The sequence below is a fragment of the Centroberyx gerrardi genome, chromosome 1 (assembly GCF_048128805.1).
Source record: "Centroberyx gerrardi isolate f3 chromosome 1, fCenGer3.hap1.cur.20231027, whole genome shotgun sequence".
NCBI lineage: Eukaryota > Metazoa > Chordata > Actinopteri > Beryciformes > Berycidae > Centroberyx > Centroberyx gerrardi.
The window spans coordinates 12,292,170-12,313,077 of record NC_135997.1 but is presented as its reverse complement, the minus strand read 5'-3'; the positions used below and the strand labels follow the sequence as shown (position 1 = coordinate 12,313,077).

At 40.5% G+C, this 20,908-nt stretch overlaps 1 protein-coding gene across 2 annotated transcripts; it reads right to left on the bottom strand.

Annotated features, from left to right (window-relative positions):
• Positions 1 to 890: 890 nt before the first annotated feature.
• On the bottom strand, positions 891 to 20,220 carry dync1li2 (dynein, cytoplasmic 1, light intermediate chain 2). 2 transcript variants are annotated; one of them, XM_071919545.2, is made up of 13 exons: positions 20,109 to 20,220; positions 18,624 to 18,697; positions 18,200 to 18,316; positions 17,847 to 18,077; positions 12,006 to 12,169; positions 9,925 to 10,018; positions 9,553 to 9,688; positions 8,809 to 8,920; positions 8,567 to 8,626; positions 7,723 to 7,767; positions 7,493 to 7,610; positions 5,523 to 5,651; positions 891 to 4,555 (listed from the first exon to the last, which is right to left on the bottom strand). In XM_071919545.2, the coding sequence occupies exons 1-13, from the start codon at positions 20,192 to 20,194 to the stop codon at positions 4,443 to 4,445; spliced, it is 1,479 nt and encodes a 492-aa protein (XP_071775646.1). In that variant the 5' UTR covers positions 20,195 to 20,220; the 3' UTR covers positions 891 to 4,442. The 2 variants fall into 2 exon arrangements, with proteins under 2 accessions (XP_071775646.1, XP_071775648.1); XM_071919547.2 differs by having other exon boundaries at positions 891 to 4,550.
• Positions 20,221 to 20,908: the final 688 nt, after the last annotated feature.

Sequence of the window (20,908 nt, the reverse complement as noted above, 5' to 3'; positions counted from 1 at the left end):
CTATCTCCTATCACTATAATATTCTTATATGCACGTAGTTTTTTTTCTGTAATATTATCCTTCTAAAATATATTGTTGCATTATTATAGGTCTTTATCGTTATAGATGTGACAGTAGGGCAGGATGGCACTAATTAGGTCAAGTGGGAATTACAGAAGGCAATGTAGATTGGTATTTTTTAGATAGGTTTATATGGTCTATCTGGCATCATACTCTACTGATATGGTGGTTTACCCCCCCCCCCCCCCCCCCAAGTGATTGTTCCCAGGATGACAACTCTCCACAGAAAATGTGCTAAAATTGATCAGATTATGTCTAGTGAATTGGTCCAGAGTGTTAAGGGATAGGCCCAATTATCTTCAGCAGAAATAAAATGGTGTACTTCCCTGCACCTTACTGCCCTCTCATGGTTTTTAAGACTAATAAAAAGCTGCCTGAGGGATAGCAGTAGGCTAGAAAGATACTGGAAAATATTAAAGTCTGTGTGACACATGATTCAAAACAGCATCACGTCTGTTCACACCATGCTATTAACCTACAATAGTTATTAAGATGACCTTGCTGGGCATCTGGAAAGGACTGGTTGAAATGCAAAGGTTCACCTCACAGAAATGTTTCCATAGCCAAGCCTCAGCCAATAAAATGTGCGTTCTGTTTAAAGTAACTGGTATCACTTAAGTATCGGGATTTTATACTATCTTGGATGGATAAAAGCAATAAACAAGTTTTCAGAGAGATGGATAAAAGCAATAAACAAGTTTTCAGAGATGGATAAAAGCAATAAACAAGTGTTCAGAGAGATGGATAAAAGCAATAAACAAGTGTTCAGATATTACAGGCTTGAGGCAATCAGAACATGAGTCTGAAATTAAAAGACATAGAGGTCAAAGTCAACCAAAGTCAGGATTCTTGGTTTTATTGAAGCCAGGTCGGACAGACATTTTCCTTATCTTTGTCGGCAAAAGAAGCTAGATTCCACATGGCAGCTTAGAGGCTACAGAATTGTGTTAAAGTCATACAATCAAATTTCTGAATTCGTTTAGGACACAAAATGCAGCCAGCCATGTGGTTACAATGTCTTGATATCCTGAATAAAAAGGACTGGAAGCAGAAGCTTATAGTCTCCTACGGATGTATATTCTCAATAGGGATTGAAGGCAATTCACTTAAGATGTAAAGAGGCAGTCACTTTCAACTGAAGTTTGAGTAAAAAATTACAACATCTGTTTGTTATTCAATCTTGGGAGCGATATCCAATCTTTACAAAGAGCAAGTGCAAATTTGAAACCAAGCAGCATGAGAGCACTTCATTCCACTCAGCAGAAATGCCAATTTTCATGAGTGTGGTCATGTTTCATCAAGATCAAGTCAGTGTAATAGGTCAGGTTAAAGAGCTAACTTGACATTACAATATTCTATTACCAAAACTGTATCTGGGCAAAACCATATTTGTCAACAATAACAAAAAAAATGTCTCAAGAGGAAGTAAACACATAACAAAGGGGTACTTTACATGGGCAGAAAGGACAAGCCTGAAAAACAACGGGCATTTATTTGGTTTATCTGGATATTTCCCAGAAGACATCCCAAACAACATCCCTAGCAAAAGGTGTAATGACAATGATTTCCAGAGGATCAATATTAAAGTCACAATATTACCAGGAGAGCAGGGTTATTACAGTTGATTCTGAACAGTTAACCACCGGGGGGCACCTTCCGTTACTTAAGCAGCAAATGCAGATAAATAATGCAATTTTAATGTGTAGGTAAACTTCTAAGAGCAGTTTATTACTAAATGTTTTAAAAGGCAAGGCAGGAAGAAAAATATGCATTCTGTATCTTTAACTGTAGCAACAGGGAATCGATACAAGTGTCCAAGGGAAAGTGCTTATTTCAACATGTGGCGGTCCCGCTCCTGGCTGTTCTAGTATTGTGCTTCATCCGTTTCAGCAACAGATCTCAGGTGCACATTCCGCCCAATCACAATAAACAATAAGAGCTTCATTTTGATCGAAAGAAAATCCAAAGCTGTTGTAGCATTATTAGAATTTTTTTTTTTTTTGACAACAAATTAGATCATGCAAAATTAAAGTAGACTCTGCACACCAGCGTGGTCTTGTGGTTATTCCCTTACAGAGCAAAAAAACAATGAAGTTGAAACCTACTTGCACTGTCAAGCAGAATGTGTTCACAGAGCGGCTTAGAGAATCAACTCCGCCAAAATACAACCCCAGTCCTTTCCTTTGACACCTGAAAACACCAGATATGCTTAAGTACGGCATTTTTACCATTTTACTTAAATATCTAACTTCATATGTTCTAAGATATATGGGGTGCAGGCGAGTTTACAGACGGGCCTAAAGTTTGGAATGCTTTCTCCATGCAAGGACAGGAGAAAAATGGCCACTTACTAATCATATGGGTGACTACCAACTATACAAGCAGAAAATACTGTCAATTTGCATCTTTGGTTCCATGTTCCAATTTACTCCAGTTTTCCTTTTTTGCTATTGTTTTTTTTTAACAACAAATAGCTGCTCTCTTCACGTGTGCCATTAAATCTGTGAAAGTTGCTGAGCTGCTGTATCCATAGGATTAAGTTGGGCCTTACATATAGATTTGAGAATAACCTACACTTAATTCACTTTGATTAGACTATGGTAAGTGTGTCATGAAACCATAAATAACATTACAGATAATTTGATATGGTACAGTAATATAATGGTTATAATTAAAAATGAACAGAAAAAAAAAAAAACAACAACAATTAAGCAACCCCTTAAGGACACAAAGGCTGATTAATCAACTAAGAGCAATCCTGTATAAAGGCAGGGTGCCCAGAGTGACACATTTTTAACTGTACATTGAAGGCAAAAGTCAACATTTTAAATGGGCACTGAAAAGACCACAAACAAAAAGATTTGACTGGACAAATAGGTTTCCTACAGGGATGCGTTTCTACAGCTACATCATGTAGAAATTGGGAATGTTTTAACTGACATGCCAAGTACAGTGTGGATAAAAACATTTGCAACCAAAAAAGGACAGTGCTGTCAAACATTGGAGGATATGGGTAACTCATTTTTTCGGACCGTAGCAAATCATTTTCTGTGTTTTGGCCGCAAAGAAAGTGGTTTACACCACATTAAGTGTTCTTTTAGGGGACCCCAATGCTGTTAACGTGTGGTTTCTTCTAAATATCAGCAGCCTTTACAGTTTATATGAAGGCATTCACTCTATTGCTCTACTGAACATTGTCAACTAGGCCACAGAAATTTTATTTCTGAAAGATTACAGACCACAGGCTTGTTGTACAAAAAGAAAAATGTAAAACGAAATAAATTATTTGGATGACAAGAAATGGACAAAAACCTTTAACCGATGGTGCTACAGTGCATTTCCTCTTATGTAGACAGGCACCTCTACTATGACACAAACAGCTAACTGTGCGAGGCACTTGGGAGTTATAGTAGGAAAGATGCTGCCCAACCCCCTCCCCAAACATACACACAAACACCTGTAGCCAAAAGAAGCGTTTCTGTTGCAAACTCTACGCCTGTCAAATCCCAACCAGTCTTGTTTAGTCAAAGAACTTCTCCTCAGAATTTGGATAGAAGAATTGCATTTTGTACAAAATCAAACCTAAACTTGAATAGCAATTTTTGTATTTATATTTACAGAATCCTTCGAGATGACTAGGGCCCACATAGCGTGGCGCAGATGGTATGGTATGCTATCAGCTATCTAGATTTGTCATATTAGTGTCATGACGTCAGTGGCATTTTAACATGTTATGTGATATAGCTGAATGTTTCTTTAAACCAATAAATGGTGCAGAGAAAAATAAAATAAAAAGGAGGAACTTTTGTATAAATACATCAGTATCATATCCAACATTTTTTACATACTACATATGCTTGCAAGTATTTTAATTATTTTCCTCAATGAATATATTTAGAGTTTAAATATCTTTCCAATCACAACCAATTTCCTTCCATGAGATTAGCTGAACCAGAGGCCACAGGAGCAGTATATTTCCACTCTTTAAGCTCATGAGGAGAGGGAGTTTTACCCCAGCAAGTGGGGGGCCTGCAGCCCAGGGCATTTGGCTGGCTCCCAGGAGTGTGCACACTTTGCCTTAAACTGACATCCCTCGCAAAATAACGTTTACAGTGGAAGAGAGGACAGAAAGAAAGCCAAGCCATCAACGCTCAACATCTCATAAAACACCTCCACCTCTGTCATCTCTCTTCCCATCTCACCAAAACACCAAAATATCTGATAGCATCTGAAACTCATTTTGGCGAAGCCACTGTGTGTGCTGACTGATATAGACATTGGGAATTTGGTCAATTTAACTGTTTTTTATGCTCATCGTGTACATGTTTGTGTATTTTTCCAGAGTATTAACGCAGTGGACAATGCAGCTGTTTTTGTTGCCTTCACGCTTCGTTCTCTGTCGGTGGTGGTATGTTGTTAGCTGAAACCATGGAGTCCGGTTTGCGAGTCATCCTGTCCAACTCAGCCTGGACATCAGTCAAACCCGGCTTCTGCCCTTGGAAAAAACAGGAGACAAAAAGCCAGAAAGTAATCTCCTGTAGCTTCTGTGTGTGCGTCCATAAATAACAGAGTGCTACGGCCAGCAAGCGGATGGATGGGGGTTGGATGGTGATGTGGTCCCATGCTAGAGATTGGCGGCACGCTGCCATGGTTAACACACATGCGAAACCAATCATAAGACAAAGAGAACATGTATTCATGCATTATCCTTTCAGTTGGGGTTTAACAGAGATGTTAACACTGCCCAGGGCTGGAACAAAAAAGACATGTCAGTGGGCTCAGACAAAGAGACGAGTTAATGCAGTGTTTCCCTCATTCATTCATTGCGTACACTCAGCTATTGCACATATTTGCTCCAACCCAAAACTGACATGGCAGAGTTAAACAAACCATGTGCTGGAACTGAAATAAGACTGCTAATATGCAAAACAGCTGAGGTTACTCAAGAAACAGTTTGAAAAACACCAGGTAAATAAATTAGTTAAAACGGCATGGCGAGCAAGAGAGCAGGGAAATGTGACGTATGGAGTGAGATTAGTTTTGTGGGGGGTTTGTGACTGCCATCTCTGTAGTCACATGACACATGAACATGGAGGTTCGGTGCATACAGGCCTGTCACCAGCTCCTCCAGATGTCAGAAGGTCAGAGGGGGTCAAAGAGGACAACTCCTCCTTTTCTCCTTTATTACTTTCTCTCTCAGGCTGTAGAGATAAACCTCCAGACAACAGCATGGTCCATGGCCATTATCAACAACAGGCCCCTGTTTCTAACTCTTCCTGTGTGCATGTAACCCAGGCCCTGACACAGATCTAGATGCATAGGATGGGTATAACTAACAATAAGCTTTTAGAACGGTTGATGAAAGGGCAACTGCTAACTTTCAAAGAAGAGGGTTGAGAAATAGGAAGGCTGTTGTTTCCACAGAGAGCGGAGGTAAGAGCATTTGGGGTCAGGGGCTGTACCTGTTTTCTTGGCGGACCCTTGCACTCCACTTCCAACTGCTCCAGCTCCTGGGCTCCCTGGGGATCCAGTCTTTTTACTCAGCAGACTGTTGAAGAAGTTAGCCAGCACTCCCTCGTTGGCGGCTGCCCCTGCAGGAGAAACACAGACCTTGTGTGACTCACAAAAATGTGTCTTAGCAAATAAACATTGAGTTGCTCAGAATAGCAAGCAGAGTATATTCAACAATAACTTTAGAGGTCGTACAGATGAATTTGGACTTGTTCACAGACCCCTTTTCCCCTCGAATCAGACAGTTCTGCCCCAACTGACCAATAAGACACTAACATTAGCCTATTGTAGCTTTGAAGCTATCTTGCTATCTTAATTAATGCATATTCCTTTCAAATAACTGCAAAAATTGAACTGAATCTACACACACAAATGTTTATCTAGTGTGTACCCTTGCACAATGTGCTCGTTAATACATCAATAGACTACTGAGCACACAAGCTGAGCATTAATAGATTATCATACTGTTATGACAAGCAGCTTGTAGTGTTTCATCTATTCCGAATTAGCAGCCTGGAACAGCTTAAATTACTTCTTTTCAAAGCTGGATCTGGTTTCATTTACCACATATCATCACTTCCTTAAAAAAATAAGGTGCAATCCTCATCTTAAAAAGGTTCAGACCTAAAGCCTAACCCCTGTGGTTATCAAGTGGTGGTGCAAGGCATCCTGGCAGGACATGCAGTGAGCTCTGGGGTGCACTGTAATTTTGCTCATGTTAAGAAAATCTCAAAATGTCCAATACTACTGCTCATTGTGTTTACTGGCAGTCTTCTATGATAATACAAGGCTCTGTTTGAGAAATTGTCAAGCCATTAGAGCTGCAACGATTAATCGATTAGTTGTCAACTATTAAATTAATCGCCAACTATTTTGATAATCGATTAATCGGTTTGAGTAATTTTTTAAGAAAAATAAGTCAAAATTCTCTGATTCCAGCTTCTTAAATGTGAATATTTTCTGGTTTCTTTACTCCTCTATGACAGTAAACTGAATATCTTTGGGTTGTGGACAAAACAAGACATTTGAGGACATCATCTTGGGCTTTGGGAAACACTGATCGACATTTTTAACCATTTTCTGACATTTTATAGACCAAACAACTAATCGATTAATCGAGAAAATAATCGACAGATTAATTGACAATGAAAATAATCGTTAGTTGCAGCCCTACAAGCCATAAATAATTTGGGGTTCATTGGAACTTGATGTCGATACATCACTAACTTCAGTGAAACAACAACAAAGTTGAGAAACACTGGGCTAACCCTTAATCTACTGGTAAAGTTGTTGCCATACAACATAACGCAGTGTAGCACAGAGTGCTTTCTTTTTTTGGTTCTGGTTTGCTTTCACCAAGGCTCAACTGTCTAAAGATTTTCCTTCTGAGTATCCAGTTATGTCTCTGCTGACAGCAGCACAACTCCACCAGGGGCAAGGGTTAACAGGCCTCCATTAAATCTGGTTAAACAATTTCTATTTAAGCTGGAATGCACTAGCTCCCCTGCTGTACTTAATGATGGAGAAAATGTCAATATTTCTGCCCAGGCAAGGCTGGCCCAGGAGGCGTGCAGGAATCCATTGTTATGGGAATTATTTTAATAGTTACCTCTTGGGGGCAGTGTTGCAGCAGTCAAACACAAGCACATTGGGAAAAAGGTGCCAACAGCAAAACTGAGGCAACAACTAGGGTGGATTTTTAACTAAGTCATCATTACACAAACCAGCTCTCATCTACTACTAATTTTCAGGGGTCCAAACACGGTGTCAATAAATGTTGACATTAATAGAGGATCTAGAAGTCAGTCAGTCAGAAAGTACAGCACAGTAGAGAATAAGTTAGGCAGCATTAGAGCACATGTTCTTTCATGCTCAGATATGAAAACTAAAAGGGAACTTTGAGCAGTCCTAGAGCTCCTACCCTTCATGTTAGGGTCAGGCTTTTTGACAGCAGTCATTGGTGAGCCACTGGCCACGTTGGGTTGGCCGGCACGACCCGAAGGCCTGGGGGAACCTGAGGCTGTCCGTCCTGGAGACTCCTGGACACAGAAAACAGAGGGAGAGTGGGGTCAAAACAAATGGCTGGGATGGCATGCCATATAGAACATCCATCACAAAGATTATCAGTTTGAGGGATGTTAAGACACTTACTGTTGCTCCTCTTGTTGGCGTGGCTGGTTGCTTAGCTAGCAAAGACTGTAGAGGGAAAAAGTTACACAGAAAAGTGAATGGATTTATTCAGTTTGAATACATTTGGCCAACTTGGATACTCTAAACTAAAAATAAAATTAGGATTACATTTGAATTTTAAGGACACTTATGTCACCCCACAGGCATTTATATCTTTTTTTAATCCATTGCAGGTTACAATAGGCTGCATAATGTATGCAAGCTAAAAGATGACGCTGTCTCATCAACATTTGAAAGCAAAACCTACATTATGGAAAGCATAGAACCAAGGCTGTAATGGTAAGAGAACCGTGGCTATAGCATAGTCAGGCCTTAGTGTAAGGCCCTGCTATGAGGACTGTCGCTACTGTAACATTACAACTACTTGCAGTCTTTCATTTCAATGAAATCTGGGACTTGGAATTCCCAGATGACTTTACCACCAACACATGACTGCAGTAAGAGTTATGGCTAGAGAACAAAAATTGTCTAACTGCAGAAATCCCACTTTCAGATCACCACAAAAATGTAATAAACGAATCCTTGGGTCAAGGGCTATCTCCAAATTTCAGCAAAATCGATTCATAACTTTTGGAGATATCATGCTAACAAACAAAAAGGGGTGAAAACAACCTTCTTCCAAGTTAATTGACAGAGGTAATAGCCTAATTTTGGTAGCATGAGAAAACTTGGGTCCTCATCAGTGTTGTAGTAGTATTTTTAGAAGTGGGGGAGTGCGCTACATGACATGGAATTCAAAATGTGACTGGTATCCCTGGCAGCATGACATACTGTACAAAAGCAAGAATGTCAACATGACACATACCTGTTGCTTCATCAGGAATACCTGCTCATCCTCTGCATTTATCTCTTTGTCATGAACAAGCTGTAAAGAGGAGCATCAAGGGAAGACAGAGCCATCAGGAAAAAGAGAAGTAGGCAGGATATCAATGGCAACAAGGAGTGATATGGTAACATGGTGATACGGTAATTGTATGTGGTTATTTGATGGAACCGTGCCATTAAGTTCAACACATCTTGTCAGCATTTTTCTTGTGCCACCCTTACCTTCCTTATTGGAGGCTGTATGATGAAATCTTCAAACGGATCCTCAGGTCTGACTGTTGTAAAGTTTTCATGCAAAATCCCAATTTTCTTCTCATTATCCCATCCAGATGGACTGAGAGGGGGAAGAGAGAGTTCACTTAAGTGAGGTGATTTAAATTCTGTTGTATATAGACAAAATTCCTGCTAGTTATGAAGAGTATTTAGAGTATTTCCACAAAACTGAAATGAGAACTCAGTTTATGATGTGTCAATCTGATTGCGTTGGCAACCATAATCGCTAAATGTTCAAATTATGACAATCTCATTTGAGACGGTTGCCAAAAAGCAAAGAAGCAGTGATGAAATCTGATTGCAGTCAAACATATTTTTATAATCACACACAGAGCTCTGTATACAAATGACTTTGGAAACAAGCTCCCAACACAGCTCCCCAACACAGCACTTCAAGCTTTCCAAAGATACTTTTTAAATATTATCCCCCAAGTGCAGGGTGAAAATTCAACCTTTCACAGTAGCAGATGTTTGCAAGAAGAGTGCAGAAAGAAGAGATTTAGTGCAGTTTTAAAAACAAACTTCCAATAGATATGATTTGTTTATATTTTTTTGCCTGCATCATCTCTTTAGGCGTACCTCATGGTTAGATAAATTGCTTAACAACTCAAATGTACGTTTCACTTGTTTAATTTGTGAAAAAAGTATAAGACAAGTCAAAAGGCTCTGGGAGCTGGCAAGGGCTTCACTTACATGAACACTGCATCCTTCTCCACCACTAAGGCAGGTGTGGTGAACTGGAAGTCATACATTTTATGCACTATATATTTGTAAAGCAGATCCATGTTCTTCTCCTCTTTCACTGAGGTGTAGATCAAGCCAGCTCCATCTGTTAGGTTGGGTTAAGGCAGCAACAGTTGGAGCAGGGACAGGGATATAAGGGATGAGGGTTTCAGGAAAGTATATATGTGTGTCCACCAAGAGGTATTAAATTTGTACAATAAGCAGATATCAGGGTACAAGAGAAGTATTTTTGGTTTGCTTCCAACACAAGGGGTTAGTGATAGGCTAAGGTTGAGAGTTTGATACCAATATAAACAAATCAGCATATTAGAAGAAGGATACACTGTAAGCAGAATTGCCTGATGTGGGACTGGATGAAATCGAAGTGCTCCTCCCTGTAGTCATGCTCCTTCTCTAATACGCCGACTGCGTCACACTGGAGGAAAAAAAAAAAAAAGAGCGAAAAAGAGAAAGAGGTACACAATCATTACAGATGACACATAAACTCAGGCCTCTGTTCTAGTGGGTGGTATGAATAAGAATAGCAACATCTCAAGCTAACATTGCTCTCTGCCTCCTCATCCTTTCCATCTGAGCCCAAACAACTCTCTTCTACTTCCTCTTCTTCTCCCTTCAGTCTTGTCAAATCCTTTATTCGTCTTTATTGTCCCTCTCCGCCTGCCCTACCCTTTTCTTTTATTGCCACTTCCTTTTCTCCCTTTTTCGCTCCTAAAAGGAACGACAGAGCAGTAAAACTCAGGCAACAGGACCCCACCCTGTCTCTCGCACGTTTGCAATTCCTCATGGTGAGCACAAGGGGGAGAGGGTTGACAACATGCACACCAGCTTAGTATGACTCAGGGAGCGCCAAGCAGCCACTTCCTCAAATTAAACATGGCCATGTCAGACAGCAGGGCCTGGTTAAATATGCAGGACGCAGTCATCAAATATAAATACTCCTGCTGCTTTGTCTTCTATGGAATTGATATAAACTTTCAAAATAGTGGGAATTGAAGAGATCCTCCAGTGTAGATTGAACTTTGTTCACAATTGTCACAAGACAAACTAATAAACCCTGTATCTCTATTATTACTCAGCAGAATCAGTGGCATGTGCTCCATTATTCAAGTATAGCAGCAGCATCAGACACAAGCCATTCTACATTTTCTAAATTTCTATTCTGGGACAAGGTGACTTTATATTTGACCAATTCTTGAGAATTTAGGCAGCACAATTTCTTATTTCAAGAAACAAATTGCAAGCTTGCAAATTTGGAAATGTGTATTATTTTATAGTTTCTTTTTATCTTAATTTGATTAATTAATCACGTGACTGGTTTACATTTCATTTTCTACAAAGACTTGAAGAACTAAATAGTTTGTTACAGTACATAAGTTAAAAGACCATTTTAATTCCAAAAGCCTTGAGTCAACCCGTTAGACAACAAAAACTACGATAGAACCGACAATGACAGTGCTTAAGAGAGTGTTTCCAAAAACGTCTAAGGATCGCAACACACTGGTAAAATTGACAACACAAACAGGATAGTGAAGAGACTTCAAAATTCTTAATCGTCAAGGCATTTGATAATAGCAAATAAAGGTTTGGATGATTATTACTTGTTCAGCAAAGATGAATATTTGTTTTCTGGCTCTCCACAAGGGCAAGACAGAAGCACTGAAGATGAAAAAAGCACATTCACCGTTTCCTTGTCACAACTTGCATGTGAAGCACTGCTGATGTCTACACTGTGTTCTTCAGCACTAGCCTTTGCCTAGAGGGATAACTTGCAAGTATAATGCCAGCCTTTCATCAGAGACAGGACGCTGCTGCACAGGCAAAACAACACCATAATACTGAAGACAACACATAAGACCATGGCTGAATGGGAAATGGACAGAGTCTACGTAGGCAGATGCTCTGAGACCCAACGTTTTTGTTCCGTTTACAAATTTACCAACTATATGGTCTAGGAAACAATTCATAGGGGCAGCAGGGTAGCGTTGTGAGTCCGGCCTTCAACAGGAGTACCCAGATTCAAGCCCACATGTTGGCCCAGCATCCGCCCTGCTGTGTCAGTGAGCAAGAAAACGATTTCCTACAAGCTCCAGGTGTGCTGCTCTATAATTGACCCTACACTCTTGAGCTCCCTGTCGAGGGGGGTAAGTGAAAAGAGTTTCCTTACGAGGATCAATAAAGTATCACATCAGAATCACTTTATTATTATCATCCATTTTGGTTCTTCGTTCAGAGGGTTTTAGGATTAGCTCAGAGAACCTTCCAGATCCCCTGGCCCAGACACTAGTACTTCTGAAAGGATTACATTGATTCGAAAAACCTCTGATAGGCTAGATAGAGAGACTTAGGCTGTAGGAGAAAAGCCACTCACTCTCTCTCTCTCATAGGCTGTAGGAAACACTTACCTTTGTGCAAACTATTAGCACTGGAATGCCCAGGTTGTGTGTGAGTGTGTTCTCCCCAAGTGGTAGCACAACGGCCTCGTCTTCTCCTGCTGTCGGGGCCCGTCTCTGTGGGGAGGACGGGGTTGCGTCCTCTGGTTCTGCGTACTCTTGGAACGCCTTCACCACTAGTGGACAGACAGGGGGAGAGACAGACAGGGCACCAGACCATTAGTTTACAACTACACAAGAGCCCCATTTAAAATGCTGATAAATTGTGTTCCCAGTATCCTCATCTGATACACCCTTTCTCTATTTTAAACAGCCATACTTAGTCTCCAACTCTCCTTCTCTTTAAAACCCCAGAGGCCCTAGCCCACCCAAACCATTATTCTCAGCCCAGGTCTGCAGCAATGTGTTCAAATGTAACAGCAGCCACTGCAAGTTCATTGCACCTAAAACAAACCAAAGCCTCAACTCCCACAAACAACAGTTAACCTGGGCAACCTGTTGTCTCTATCGGACTATTTATGTCACAGTGTCGGAGGCTTCCTGCGTCAGACTATGCCTCTGAGATTAGGCCATAGGCCAAAACAAATGAATTGCAGTGGGTACACTACAATATATACTTCTGTTTTGCCCAATGACATCATTGTTTAAAGGTTTACATATTTTAAAGCCAGGCAGAGGTTAATGTACTGTAATAATCCACATTTCAGTGGAAAAAAATGTATTGCAAAAATTATATGATGTATATCAACTGTTACATAATCAGACTCTGGTGAATGGTAGTAAAAGAGAAATATGGCATTCTACATTTTCCTGTTGTGCTGCCCCAGCTGTGCAGGCTTTTACATATCAGCTGCTGTGTGAGGTGGAGAGATTTTAGACACAGGACGCTATGGCCTACTTCCTCAGGAGCCTCGGGAATGCAGCTGGGGACGGCCCACAAAGCCAGATTGACTTTCCGGTTTTACCCCCTATACTACCAAGAGTGAGCCAACTCCTGCACTCTCCAACGTGGGAATTAGTGTATAGGGAGTGAACCAGTGTAAGCAATTTAAAAAGGGAATCCCTCTTGGATTCAGGATTACACAAATCCAGTGCTTCTGAACGATGGCCAACGATAAGATGGAGTGTGCAAACTTGGGCACAAGGGTAAAATGCCAATCTTACCCTGTCCAAAAGGAAGACCCATCTGACTGGAGAGCGGGTTTTTTTTCCGTCCGAAGTTCATATACAGAGGACGTCTGAACCTAATTTGATAAAAATGATTTGGCTTCCCCCACTGTGAACTGTGAGTGGTTGCTGGGAAAAATCAGACTGAGGTTTGGTCAGACTATCATCTGATCCTCTCCAGTAAACAGAGCTGAAGCTACAGGGGGGGGGGGGTCTGCTGAGCCTTGACATGGCAGACAACAGAGATTTATTGACTGACACACCACAGACAAGGTGACTGCATAATGTCAACATGAAGATAAACCTGAAGATTGGGAAAGAAAATTCTGAAAAGTTTCCTTAGTTGTGTTCAAGGGAGGTGCAACAGGAGTGTAGGATGTAGGGAGACTTAATTGGAGGTCTCTAGTTCAAGCCACCCATGTCAGCAAGCATTCGCCCTGCTGAGGCGTCCTTGAGCAAGACACTGAATCCCTACCAGCTCCAGGAGAGCTGCTGTCCAGCTGACCCTCTGCTCTGACCTTCCTGTGGGAGGGGAGCGAGTGAAAACAGTTTCCCTACAGGGAACAATGTATTAAAGTATTACACATTGATATTTGCATGTTGGTCATAAATAGACAACATAAGGTTAGAATACATGTTTGTAAACTTTACTGGTAATTGCAATAGTTAATTATGAAAAGATGTAAGGGAGGGACAGAGAGGAGGTTTGAATGGAGCAGTTCAGGCTATAATATACCGGGTGTTTCAAAAGTATGTATACATTTTATTATCATCATTTCACTGTCTTATTAAATATTGTTCCTGTTTCCAGGTACACCTATTACTTACAGACAACTGAATGTTGATTTTTTTTTTATAATATTACTAAATAAGTAAAAATGACTACTTTTATACCACTTGGTTATTCATTATTATTACAAACTGTACATGCATTTTTGAAATAAACTACTGGCCTCTTAATAAATGATTTCTACCACTTTTGGGCAATGGTGGACGGTGTCAATTTCTCACCTTTATGCATTACACAGAAAGAGCAACTGGCAGCTAAACCAATTCTAACCATGAATTATGCGATTTATTATTAATTTATGCTTAATGTTGATTTAAATCTTGCAGCCCTCCACAGGAAGGTCAGAGCTCAGGGAAATTGCAGAACAGCAGCCCTGGAACTAGTAGGGATTCAGTGTCTTGTGCAAGGACAATTCAGCAGGGCGGATGCTTGCAGACACCGGGCTTAAAGCCTACTTACTATGTGACCCTGCCGCCCCAACACCATTATGTATTTGGTATTTTTTTAACAATGCATTTATTGTTTATTTGAACTTAGTAAAATTTCTCCACAACTAACAGTCACTGCACCTGTCCCCTTACCTTATGTATTCTGCCTGAGCCATATGTTCTGTTATGTTTACTGAGACCTCTAGGGAATGTCATGGGTATGAAAACGTAGCTAGATCCCAGCAAGACACATTACTTACTTACATTACAAGTCACAATGTCGGTTACTTAGTCCGACATTGCTGGAGTTACAAAGCCTATAATGTACATTACGAACATAACACAGTTGAACAGTCTAAGAAGAGTTTTTACTTGAGGAAATAAAAGTGTCTGATAGACTGGACAGGACTCATTGGGGCTAAGGTGGAAAAAACATTCCACATTTCAAGGCTATTAATGAAAAACTAATAACGTTTAATCAAATATTATTCTTTAAAATGGGAAACGGTCACTAAAGTGCTGACAGTCTCAAAGGTCTCAAGTTTCATCTAGATATGAATTTCAGTAGGACAGTAACAGTACTGTCACAGTATTGAATTGCAATACTTCATACACAGCAAAACATTTAGAACTTCAGTATTTTTTGTATTCTATTATTGCTGCAGTGGCAAACTAACTTCTGTCAACAGAGAGGCAAAGTAACAGAGAAAGTGACTTTGCCCACTTAAGGTCTATATCTGTTCCACAAACAAAGGTGGGGTCAAGCAGCATTGATACTACTCAGTCCATTACTAAATAATCCTTTCTCTACATTGAATATCTTTAAAGTACTGGAACTGTAGCTCAAAGAAAGTGTGGCAGAAAAATGACAAAAGCATAGGTCTGCCGTTTCAAACTTTGTGTCAGACATTATATTTGACTGTTGCAACACTCACATTTAGCCTACTCACAGCTTTGTTTGCAACTTTTAGCTAGTTAGATTTATTAGTGCTTGCTGCACATGCTCAGTGCTTGCTGAGCAAAGTTAGCTAATTGTATTCAAAATCAATTTCAAGAACACTGTAGTCATCAACCAAAAACGCTGTTGCTAGCAAAAGTAGGTGCTAACTAAAATGCTAGCTTTTGTAATTGCTTGAATGTTATTAGTGGTCTAGCCTGAGGCCTAATTTTTAAGGAACTGACTGTCAAATAAACAGACTAAGTGAAGATTGCAACACAAATCCAACACTTAGATCAGTCTTAAATTGGTGACTAGTTTATGCAACTGTCCACAGGTCTAGCATGGCCAATACACAGATTTTCTACAGCTGCTAGGCAACTCGTTTCCTTGAATTTCAGTGAAATGGGCCTTGAGCCAAAGCAAAACAGCCATGATGTTAGCCTACACACCATTTCCACATTACCAAGGCTGGCAAAGGAATTACTATTTTGTCACAAGTCACAGCAGTCACAAAGTGAAAATTTATTCATTTCAATGTGTGATCCAGCAATAGCTTGATCCTGTAATTTGACTTGAGGAAACTCCAGCAGACAGCCTGCTCCAGTTACAGCACAGCGAGAGTCAGAACAGCCAGCCCACAGACTGAATTCAGACCAACTCAGTTTACGTCCCTTCCTTTCCCTGACGCTACTGTCGGAGGGGAGGGAACCATGATGCAAGAAGCCTGCAAGACTGCCTGGACAAAAGCCACTCACATACTTCTCACTCAGTCTCTCTCTCTCTGCCCATGTCTGTGTGTCTTTCTCCATCTCCGTCTCCCGCTCTCTCACACACACACACACATTTTGGCTTGGTCTCACTAATCTGCCATGTACACTGATGACATCATAACTGACATGCTGGAAGATGCTTTATCTGGATGAAATGCCTCGGCTAAATTGAAAAGCTGACCACGTCCATGGGTGGGGTCAAAAACAAGTTTGGCTATGGAGAGAAAGCAGGAGTAGCCCTAGAAAATCTGGCCAACAGCTGTCAAAATCAAGCCTCAAAAACTGATCAAAGTATCAGTGAGGCCTCAAGTAAAAATTCTTCCAACGTCCACTCAGAGGTTATGATCGCAAATTTGCAATTGTAATGATTAATCAAGCCTACAGCACTTACTGTACAAGGTATAATTTCTACATTATTTTTAAATTTTCCATCCACACCATCTTTCTTTTCCAATGCAATGTATAGGCTAAATCAATTTCAGTATTTCAGTTATGCTCAACTATAAGCACTATTTCAACTGAAAAATACAATAAAGGCATCTTGAAATGTAGACACATTCAAAATAGGTTAATTCTAGCCACTTACAGGCTTTGCAATCTACAATGTGCTTAGTCGTCATCACTTGGCTCCCAACTTCCCTTTCCTGTCATCACACATTAGCCAGTAGGCCTAGGCTACATTTCACCTTGTATAGGCAAGTTACACAGAGGTAAGAACATTTCTAACAGAGCTGAATATTTCTAATAGACCTGATCAAACCAATACATCCCCTCTCATTAAACAACTAGATTTTTTCTGTGATAAGTCATTTCAGACTTGCAAGAGCAGCAGTAGCAAGCAACCTCTGGACACAGAGAAGCCTTTTCTATAAAACCCCTGTAGGCAAAACTAACTTGTTGGAAAAGCACAAAAGACCAGTTCATAAGCCAGAGATGATCATTTCTAAAATTAACAGGAGCGCAGCATCTGAGTGCATCACAGCCATTGATCTGCAGAACTTGCCTGCAGTCACAACACGCAGCTGAGGATCATGGGCCTCTCTGATGATGACCTAGAAACATCCGTGACAATGTGTAATGTTATACGGTTCTTGCTTGCCTTCCACGCTATGCACTGACCAAGCTCCCCTTCCTTTTCTATGAGCAGCCACTCAGTGAAGAGTCCGGCTTTTATTATGTAACCCTCCCCTTGCCGACACCGTGGGATGCTCCAGGCTCTTTTTCGGAAAACACTTTTAAAGAGGCATCTGCTTTTATCCCTTTCTTGAGCTATCCAAATCAACTATGTTTGTGGCGTCATAATTCCATACATATCTCTCGGCACACAAATTCCCCCAAAGTCATTACCTCATTACAATCTTAAGAGATGGTCTGCCTTAACCAACTAAAGAATTGTTTTGATTTACATCAGTCCCAGCTGTGTATGCTAGAAGCACATACCAGTAGATTCAGTTTGATTTATTACGATGTTCATTATAATGTAGCCAACTGCTCACTTGAAGGGATGAGCTGGCTAGTTATTAACTATAAATAGCTTTACACCAGACCTATAAAACAGGTGGCCCATGGTTCTGAATGGCTGGCTAGGTCCAGCGGACCAACTACAATTCTACTGTGAACTAAATGCTGAATTTTCAAAATAAAAGCCCTGCATAAACTGCCAGTATACACTTTCTTTAAGATTTACTAGGTTGGGAATTTCATTTTTATACCAATCGCACTGTGCGTCTCATGCCAATAAAGTCAACCATTACTTACTCTTCTGCTCCATTTCTCTCATCTCCTCAGGAGGGATCTTGAGCTTGTCCACATGGTCACGTAGCACACTGGCCCACTTCTGTAGTGACTCCATTATGGTCCAGGGCCGCGACATATCCGCAACAAACACAGCTAGACTGTCAGCTAGTGACTGAGCCGATACAGCAAACTTAAGTAGGCCTTTGTGGTATAGGTCCCCATCCAGGATCCACACATTGCAACGGGTAAGATCTGCAAAGGAAAAGAAAAGAGTAATAATACAAGTGCAATCCTTCACTGCTTCAAACTATCATTGTTTTCTAAAGGCTAATGTAGTACTAAGCTAACAAAAGAGCTATGGCAGCTAAACTCACCATCTCTGTCCTCATCATGAACATTTAAGTACAGATACTCCAACCCCCTCCCTTTCTTGTTGTGATCAGATCCTTGAAGTTTTGCCATGACCGTCGTCTTTCCTGATCCATCTTCACCTGGAAGATATTTTAAGCATCAACTTCAATACAAATGTTATTATTATGTAATACAAATTTGTACCATGTTCATAGGCTGGTAAAGCCTGGATATGATACAACATATGCCAAGCGGCCATCAAACCAACCACTGCCAATTCAACAAAACATCTTTACAGTCTTTACATTACAGTCATTACATCTCAAGTGTAATAACTACTCAACATGTTCTCATGACTGTCATACTTTGGTAGGTCGCAGCGCCACACATTAGTTTTTCTTGTCAACAGCATGCACTTTCATGACTGTGGCTTCAAGTTATACTTACCAAATACCAGTATATTTTTTCCCGATGGCAACTTCGAATTTGAACGAGTTGAAACTTCACTCAGTATTGAGGACCTGCAGAGAGTAACAAGCCACATATCCAAGTATTAAATAAACAGACAGATGGATAACATTACACAGCTAGATAGCTTGATAGATAACATGGATAACAGCATCCTGTATTCTCCTGAGAATCATCGCATCGCTTCTCTGCTTCAAACAACAGATCAGATCAATTCCCTAAAGACTTGACCAAAGGTTTGCTGACGGTTGACCGGTGTGTGTCCCAGATTCAATGCAAGTCCTTTGTGTTCTGTTACTTTAATACTGATGAAGGTATGATGACTAATAGAGACAGATGAGTTACTGAATTATTATGTCTGGTTATGTAGACTTGTTGTCTCAAATTCAGTTTGGTTTCTGTTTATAAAAATGTGTAAGTTAATAGAATACTCAGTAGTTACTGATTTGATTGTTTTGATTCAATTATAACCTTTGGAATCATTAATGTATTTTGTTTCTCTTTATTGTTGTAGCACACACCCACCCACATATGCCCAAGCCTTCATCTTCATTAAACACATCACCACAGTGGTTAAAATTACCCTACCATGTCCTGCCTCCGTACTTGAGATCTACTCGCCTCTGTTCATCTATACATCAGTCATCTTTACCTTATGGCCAGCGGCCCTTATATTTACAATATTTACCACAATGAAACCTAGGGCGTTAGTGTGACAGTCAAGTGGCAAACTGACAGCTCCGTGTTTCCCCAACTGCTGCAACTGTAATTTGGCAGCTAGCGTTACATGACTATCAAACAAAGCTTGTGCAGAAGATAATTCCCTCGTTTAGCTGGGTCAGTGATATGTCTACGACAACACAAAAAACAGGAAATAATAGTCATGAATAGGGAATCTCCATTTACACCAGAAACAAATTATTTTCTGAATCCATGAAACCTGACATCTTACAGTTACTGAAAATTATTATCCCTGTTGATTCGCACTAAAGCCTTACATTTATGCTAGCTACATTTCTAACTACATAACTTAGTTGGTTCTGGCATTAGCTTGTTATCGTTGACGTTACCGTTAGCCGGTTGTATGCTGCACAAGAGCTAAGTAGTTAGCTGTTAACTTGACATAAAGGGTGTCAAAGCCGGCGTTATTATGAATGGTTATCTCCATTTGACTACTTAATACAAATACCATACACCCGACCACTAAGCTAATATTAGTAAAAGTCGCTGGTGGTCAACATTAGCTACAATGTAGCTAGTCAGTGATAGTCTGGTTAGCTGACGTTAGCTGAGATGCTAACGAAACTAGCAGGCTCACCGCACTGCTTCAGTTTGCTGCCACTGCTAGCCGGGCCGGTTTTTGATGGAGAGCAACCGGCAGTGACAAAGCAGAACGGTAACATTTGTAACTTTTCATGAATGATCTCGGCAGGCACGAAGTTGTTAAAGAATAGTTCAACTTGCCAAAGGCTTTGTCCTTCTTCGTCTTCGTTGTTATTGTCGCCTGCCCCGGCTGCGCCCAGGAGCTGTTTCTCCAGAACGGGAGCCATCTTCTCTTTCTACAACCACAAAGGCAAGGCCCTACTTGGGCGCCCCTAGGACCTCCTTCATGAAGCGTGCGTTAGATTCATTGTCTGCTACGTCGCGCCGGCAGCAGGGGTGCACCTCTGCACATTCGACTGTCGACTAATCGCAATGGACGCATTCTGTTGTTAGTCGTTTTAATAACCTCGGTTTATTTGTGCAAAAGAGGTTATTTATGAACTTTTGTCAACCCCCTTTATTAACATCTTAGTAGAGTGGAGGTTTTATGTTTTTGTGATCAAGATTGTTTTTATTATTATTTTTAAAGAGAAAAATAGCAAATTACAATCAATCATCACCAGGGGTGGGCTTAAGATAGTGGGCAACAGATAGTGTGCAGGCAAATATTGCATGAGGATATTAGCTTTTTATATTTAGTTATATTTAGTTGAAATGACAGACATCCATCCTTCATCTGTAATGCCACAATCACCTGAAAGTCATACTTCCAGGTTTACTATATTTTGCCTGAAAAAGTGTTTTTAATCATCGCAAGACCCTTAAATCAACACTGATGGATGAAAAGGGAACCCACAGGCTGATGGAAGATATGAATGAGGAGCTCAGCTCCATCCTCCCCACACCTGAGGAAATGGTGGTGGAGGTTGTCCCCAGTGTGTTACAGGGCTTCTAGCTTTATCCATCAAACCTCTCATTTATGATGCCCAGAAATCGGACTG

Bases quoted from the DNA above. Each gene is read 5' to 3' on its own strand.
- dync1li2 (XM_071919545.2), bottom strand. From the start codon at position 20,194: ATGGCTCCCGTTCTGGAGAAACAGCTCCTGGGCGCAGCCGGGGCAGGC. The intron at 7,768-8,566 runs GTATGTGTCATG...TTCCCTCTACAG, and splicing joins TATTCCTGATGAAGCAACAG to TCTTTGCTAGCTAAGCAACC. The intron at 5,652-7,492 runs GTAGGAGCTCTA...TTTCTCCTGCAG, and splicing joins GCCTGACCCTAACATGAAGG to GGGCAGCCGCCAACGAGGGA.